General features: G+C 32.4%; 1 protein-coding gene across 1 annotated transcript; it reads right to left on the reverse strand.

Annotated features, from left to right (window-relative positions):
* Nucleotides 1–4791: 4791 nt before the first annotated feature.
* On the reverse strand, nt 4792–6552 carry LOC111369619. Its single transcript, XM_022991203.1, has 5 exons — nt 6231–6552; nt 6040–6158; nt 5344–5532; nt 5216–5267; nt 4792–5133 (listed from the first exon to the last, which is right to left on the reverse strand). Exons 1-5 carry the CDS (start codon nt 6483–6485, stop codon nt 5011–5013), a joined length of 738 nt encoding a protein of 245 aa, XP_022846971.1. The 5' UTR covers nt 6486–6552; the 3' UTR covers nt 4792–5010.
* Between the last annotated feature and the right edge of the window lie 1243 nt (nt 6553–7795).

Consider the following 7795-nt stretch of genomic DNA (forward strand, 5'->3'; position numbering starts at 1 on the left):
CATTCTTACAACGCTTCCGGTGACTTACACCCTAGGAGCACAGATCATTTTACAATGTTAAGATTTTCGGGACCTCAACCCGACCCACAAGTTTAAAAAATAAAGAGTTTACAAATAGAGATTTCTTTTGTAATAAATGATATATTTGGTGTTGAGTACAATAAGAGAATATTACTAACACTTTAGTAAATAGCAATAATTGAAGCTCAAGTGTTAGATAAGAAAAACTTTAATGAATAAAATGACTTTCAAAAGTTGAATCAATCAAAAGTTTTTCTAATGTAAATGAGTTGAAAAGATAGATATAGAAAAATGATTGAGTAGTTAAGATCAATAATATCTTAGTTTAATGCTCACAAAGGTCTGTCTTTGAATGCAAAATGATCTGGTATTTATAACAGCAAAATCGTCAAAAGTTCTATCTTACCAGACAAGGCTAACGGATGTCCTTTAGCTTACCGAATGGTCAACTAACCATTTTTTGTTCAAAAGTCAGAATATTCAATTTTTGGATCGTTGGACAAACCTGCCGTACCAGACGTCCGCTAGGATCACTGGACGCGTCCACCAGAGCTACCGGATGCATCCTCTAGGCCAGTTTGTGTCTGGCAGTTAGAAATATTCCTTTTTTAATGTTTTAAAATGGTGTAATCTCATGAAGGATGTTTCTAACTTGTTTTTTCAAGATTTTGACATTTCTTAATGTGTATAATTAGATTCATGCGTTAGAAAAAAATATTTATGCAAAAATTGTGTTTGTTGTGCGAAGAAACTTTTCTTGAGCTTCAAATGATGTATTTGCCAAATATTAAAGTATTTTACCTTTACATTTGAGATTAAGGTGTCTAAGTCTAATTTCTTTTAATCTCTTCTTTGTTTGACTTGATGAAGTGCTCTTTGACTTGATGTGTAGCTTGACTTCTACTTTGTTCAATTTTGTGAAAGTTTCAAAAGCGTTATTTTGTCCACATTTGTCATAACTTCTATAATCACTCAAACACAATTGTTAAACATAATTTGTTTGTTATAATCAAAACGAGAAGTCAACCATAGGTGAACAAAACATGCGAAAACCATCATAAAAGTCTTAAAGATGGAAATTACATAAAAAAAGTGTCAAAACGCGAAATGAATCACGAATTGGAACATAATGATGCTCAATCGTCGATCTGATGCTGAGTGAGCAACACACCTGCCCTTCGAGTGATGGGTTGGCAATAAGCAAGGCCAGGCTCCCTGCGTTGAACGCTCGAGAGAGAGATTGGCGTGCAGCGAGAGTTCGTGCAATAGTAAATGAATCCAATCCAATTTTACTATGCATGATGTCATTTTTTGTTTTCCATTTTGTTTATGTCAAACAAATCTTCTTCCACACATCATCCCACTAGCATTAAAAAAATAATTATGTCAAACAAATGTTCTTCCATACATCATGCTACTAGCATTAAAAATAATAATAATAAATTTAGTAAATATAAACTACCGTGAGCAAAAAAAAAGTATGGAGAGATGGAAAATCATGTGCGGAGTAAAAAAGGAAGAAAAAGCTCTTCGCATAATGCGAAGAGATTGCAAACCATGTGCAGAGAGTTCCAACTCTCCGTACAATGCGAAATTAAAAAAAAATCTCTTCGCACAGTACGGAGAGATGGCAAACACCATGGCAAAACTCTTCGCACAATACGGAGAGATGACATTCTGTGTGGACAGTCCGCACAATCTATGTGGACACTGTCCTCAGAAAGTGCGGACTCTCCGTACAGTGCGGAGTAAAAAAAGCAAAAAAAAAAAAACTTCGTACAGTGCGAAGAGTTGGCAAACTCTCCATATAGTGCGTAGTTAAAAAAAAAAAAAACATCTCCGCACAGTGACTGTCACATGTGTTCCACAAATTTTGCATTTATCGTATTTTTATTAATGTATGAATTTTAATTTTTTGGAAAGTTTTTGAAACAATATTTAGAAATATTTCCATGATATAAGAAAATAATTATAAATTATTTTTACAATTGCATAACAGTATTGTGTCATCTAGAAAAATATACTTGTATAGTTCATACTTGAATAAGAAATATACGAGATTATACAAATTATTTTACTTGTATTCTTTGATAGTGTTGATATAATCGAGTTGAATGTGAAGATTAATTTCTAAATTTTGTGTAATTCAATATTGAAAAATTGAAGATTGAGCACCATATTCATATGTATTTATATTTTGTGCTTCATATATATTTAATATTTATTTTATGCTTATGTTGGAAAAATAAAAATCTGAATTTTTTTTTGAAATTCGGTTTGGTAAGTGAATGTATGGTGTTTTGCATTCTCGATATTTGTAAGTGCAAAAATCGGTATATAAAAATACAGTAAGCTGCAAATACGGTAGGCAGTATATACAGTAAGTTGCAAATACGGTAGGCAACATATACGGTAAGGTGTTTGCAAATACGGTATGCTACAAATACGGTAAATTATTTGCAAATACGGTATGCTGTAAATATGGTAAACTACAGATACGGTAGGCAGCATATACGATAAGCTGTATATACAATAAGCTGCCTGCAAATACGATAAGTTGCATATATGAATTTATAATTTGTTATAAATGTATAAAATTTATTTAATATTAAATTTCTTAAGTATTAAATGTTGTAATTCAATATTGTTTCTTTTTTTATAATTGTATTTTGAGAATTAAAAAAATGATTATGAAATTGCTAATTTTTAAATGTGTTTTTTTTGTTGAAGATAAAAATGATTTTTTTTAATGTTATCTGTAAAAAAAAAAATTATTGTAATTTTATTAACGTAATAAGAAGATTTATTATGCATTTTATTTTTTGTATTTTATGAAAAATTTTGTTTATGGAGATTGACAAATATTCTTCCACACACGCATCATACCAACAACATTAAAAAAATAATAATAATTTTAGTATATATAAACTCCATGAGACAAAAAAAAATATCCGCACATGAGAAAAAAAAGACTCCGCAAAGTGCGGAGAGATGGCAAATTATATCTCCTTACAGTGTGAAGAGAAAAACAAAAACTCTCGGGACTTTATCTGCAAGTTCCAAGAGGCCTTTTCTCAAACAACTTTTGAGCAATGCATTGAATACTTTAATTCCTGATCTACAATTCGAAAGTATAATTTCATTGAAAATTGTATCCACTTCTAATGTCCAAGAGCTATTATCAAGCAAGTGTAAAATATTGAATTTTAGTGGTATCCTAGAGCTTCCATTTGTGAAAGTAATGTCATGGTACTATCAATATCCCATTATTTGCACAACTCACATATTGTTTCATTGTATGAATTACGAGAAAGCTCCTTTGCAATACCATAAATATGATTTGCATGCTCAAAAATTGAGTTGTGACTGGAATTTAAAGAAAACATAATTGATTTTGAGCCATGTTTTTCGACTTTGTTTCGTTGTATATACAAAAAATTTATAATCTTGAAATTTTACTTGTAATTAAGGAATTTGAAAACAACTCTTTGCACTGTGCGGAGAGTTTTTTCTCTCTGTACTATGAAGAGAGCTAGTTTGTCATATCTCCGCACTGTGCGGAGATTTTTTTTTACTCCGCACTGTGCGAAGAGTTTGCCAACTCTCCACATATGGTTCAACTCTCTCCGTACTGTACGGAGAGGTTTTTTTCTCTCCACACTTTTTTTTACTCCGCATATGGTTCAACTCTCTACACACTGTACGGAGAGTTTTGCCATGGACCAACTCTTCGCACTGTGCGAAGAGATTAACTTTCTCCGCACAATGTGGAGAGTTTTTTTTTGCTCTCCGTACTATGAGAAGAGTTGGTTTGTCATCTCTCCATACTGTGCGGAGAGGTTTTTTTTTTTACTCCGCACTATGCGGAGAGTTTTTTTTTTCAATATTGAATTACACAAAATTTAGAAATATAATTTTCACATTCAATTCAATCATATCAACACTATCAAAAAATACAAGCAAAATAGTTTGTATATTTCTTATTCAAGTATGAAATATACAAGCGTATTTTTTCTAGATAACATATTGTTATGGAATTATAAAAATAATTTACAATTATTTTCTTATATCATGAAATTTTTTTTAGATATTACTTCAAAAACTTTCCAAAAAAACTAAAATTCATACACTAATAAAAATATGATAAATACAAAATTCGTGCAACGCACGTGATAACGACTAGTATATATATATATATAACCTACCTTGTCTACTAGATTAAAAAAAAGAAAAAGTCATTTATATGCTATGGTGTACAGCCCACTCACATGTTGAAGGGCTCACAAATATTTAATTCATGTGAGCCCCTCATTGCGAGGAGAATGTAAAGATATACAACTTTAAAAACTGTACACCAAGCAATATAAAATTAGCTGCAAAACGTTTATATGGTTTAAGGTAAAGCCTGTTTATTTATTGTTGATTTTGAAATAATAAATAAAATAGACAATTCGATGTGCGGAACGTGTGGAGGGTACAAGGAGTCCATCCAAAGCCATTTTGGGCGACGAGAAACCAAAAAGGCCCCTCTTTTAAACTTACATGGTTGGAATTATCATTGGCATTTTATGGAACTGTTTGAGAGAACAATTAATCCTATACGTTCAATAAATAGAAAAATATAAATCAATTCAAGAACAATTTTGTGAAATATGATTTAAACATCTCATTTCTAACAGAATGGTTATTAGATATCGACACAACGGCATATGTGAATGTGATCACGTATGTCAAGCATCACTTATCCAATATTTACAAGTACTACTAGGATTTGATTTGCTTGGACTCGTTGAATTGAAATATAGAACATACATTTTGCCGCATTTACCCAAAGTATACTTTTCCCTTACCTCTTCCATTTAATAGTACCAACAATAAACTTTTACAATTTGAAAATTTGAAACGGAAAACTGGTAGAGTCGACAATTTACATCCACTAATAAAGAACAATTCTAATTTCGTCCATTACCTTGACGAGTCTTTAGAACTCTACTGAGAAGTTGATCTTTCTTCAGAATTTGCAGTAGCAGTGATCGATTTGATCCAGCGCGAAAGATTTATCAAGAATGGAGTATACACGAAATAGCAAGTCATCGTCCAACTTACTAGTCCCTGCAAAATCAAATGCATTAAACAAACAACAAAGCCTAAAATTCTGTAATGTACATTTCTATCTACCAAACATGCAAATTACCTGACCGAATATCTCGACATTTGCTTGGGGATAGTTCCAGAGCCCAAACAGTCTATCGAAAAGAACAATTTGATTATTCAAAATAAAGTTGATTAATAATGGGATTATATGGGTAGATCAAGTCTTACTTCATAATGGGAATTTCTGCAAGTGGGCAACAAAGGCCTACAACACAAGCAAGTGCAAATCCCAATCTAGTCTTATCCAGCAGTAACCAAACCAATTCTGCCCCAGCAAATAATATGTAGGCTTCAATGTTGTCTGCTACTCCAGCTTTGTACAATTCTGCACTTAATTCAATGAACAGCACCAGGGCTCTGCCATTCATCATTCAATATATTACCAGTATCCATGTCTTTTCAATTGGTTTTTTACACTTTTTATTCTTATTTACCTTTTCACTCGCTCCTACTTCCAAGTTTACACTACTCTATTTCTGCTCATGAGGTACCACTTTTATTAAAAAAAGAAGGAAGCATGTGCTGACACGCAACAGCTGTTTCCAAAACCTGTCCAAAATCCTCGTCACTTTAGCTTTACTCTTATTTTCCACTATTAGAATGGATTAAGCTCCTTAGCCAGAAAATTTATGACACAAGCGTTGACAGAATCCTATGTGGCAAAAAATGATATGATGGAAAAAATGATTGTGTTTTATACTAGCATGATTGCTATTAGTATCGAGGGTCATTGAGTCTAATTGAGGCATAAAACCTAGTCTAGCTAGAATTTGATGGTGTTTCTGATTAAAGAAATAAATAAATAGCTCTGCCTGTGTACCAAAGTTTGGAGTAAAGGATGATGGTCGGCATAGATGGACTCACATAAATGAAGCAGCAGTTTTCTCTGGGCTACTGTTGATTGCCTCAGATGGCAACCCCTGATCAAGCACAAGTTGCAGTAACCCCACACTGCAATAGAACAGCCCAAGCAGAGGAGGTACCTACCAATATATTCATGAAAAAATATATTCAAATAGCAACAAAAATAATTTTGAGGAATTATTTTATATTACCCAAATATTTGTGTGAAGAGGACCAATATCAATTGCCCCATTTTGGTATTCCACAAGATTTACTCTGGAATGGATCCCATCTATGAGGGGACCTAAGAAGAAGCCGGTGCCGAAAAGGGTTGCTGATATGGCTGCCCAATTAGACTTAGTGCTTGTTTTTCTCAGACTGCAATATGGGATTGTTCTAGATTTCTTGAATTTGTGATGGGAACGGGGTTTGAATTTGGGGGAACCAAAACAAACCAGGGTCTGCATCTCACACAAAGCCTACCTGCCAACTTTGATGAAATTTGTTTTTATACTCTCACTCATTTGTTGGGCGATTTATAACCACGCCATTTTATTGATGATTTGAGTCTGAGAGGATGGCCACACCATTTTGTCTACCATGAATTTATATTTCTTTTTGTACATAGTATAATGGTCCCATCAAATTCTTTGCTTCACTAGTTCAGTCTTTTTACAAGGTAAACTGTGACAAAGATTATCAATTATTCAAGGAACTAATTTCTTGACCTGGTTTGTCAAAGAATGTAAATTTTTCGGTTTCTCACTTCAAAACTTGTTCAGACAACGGATCTTGTTCGGTAGATCCCTTATGTTCTTCCTTGCTATATGTACATCAAGATTTATATAATAAATTACATAATTTCACATGTTATTCTACCATTTGACAATTTAAAATACAATCAATATTATTTAATCCATTGTATATATATATTCTCTGTACAAGGAGCAAAATCTTTTGTATTTTGACTCTGTTCCTCACTTTTTATCCTTTCTTCTAGTCTGGAGATTTATTTCAACTCCGACCCTTATTTGAATAATATCAATGGTGTGAAATTTTAAAATATTATAATATTAAGTAAATTGAAGTTAAATATGGACACCTATCTACAAAATTTCACTAATGAGGATAAGATTCGAGTTCAGTTCCTATTGGTTTAAACTTTCCCAGAAAATTTCTACTGGCTTCTCCCGACAAGAATTTTGTGTTAGATTGGAAAATTTTCCATCCCGAATTCCAACTTTTGGAATATTTGACTGCAAATTTTTTTTAGAAAAATATTTTCTAACTTTTGAAAATATGCTTTGTTTTGAGGAAAACATTTTTTTGGAGAGAAGTTTTATTTTCCTCAAAACAAAGAAAACATTTTCTTCTCTAAAAAACATTTTCAATGCCAATCAAACACAAATTCAATTTGGGTACACCCTTCTTTCATTATATCTCATTTCATTTTCTCAAACTTAAACTTCTCGGGTCTCAGAATTCAGGTGTACCAGCCAAGGACCAAGAAACCAGTCAACCCATGTATATGCAATTATTCTCATCTACTACTAAGGTCGTGTGCATTTGATGAAAATATATAGAAATTACAGATTATGAAGTTAAATTCTTGTTCATCAAGGAACTACAGGAACATCTGAGAGAAGCAAATATAACAACCTCCACTAAGGGTCCATTAGATTGCAAAGATGAAATTTGGGTGGAAAGAAAAGGAATTTTAAGGAATTAAATTGTCTAGAAATTATTTTACTGGGAATTGTCAATGGGTTTTTATTGG

The sequence above is a fragment of the Olea europaea genome, chromosome 20 (assembly GCF_002742605.1).
Source record: "Olea europaea var. sylvestris chromosome 20, O_europaea_v1, whole genome shotgun sequence".
Lineage (NCBI taxonomy): Eukaryota > Viridiplantae > Streptophyta > Magnoliopsida > Lamiales > Oleaceae > Olea > Olea europaea.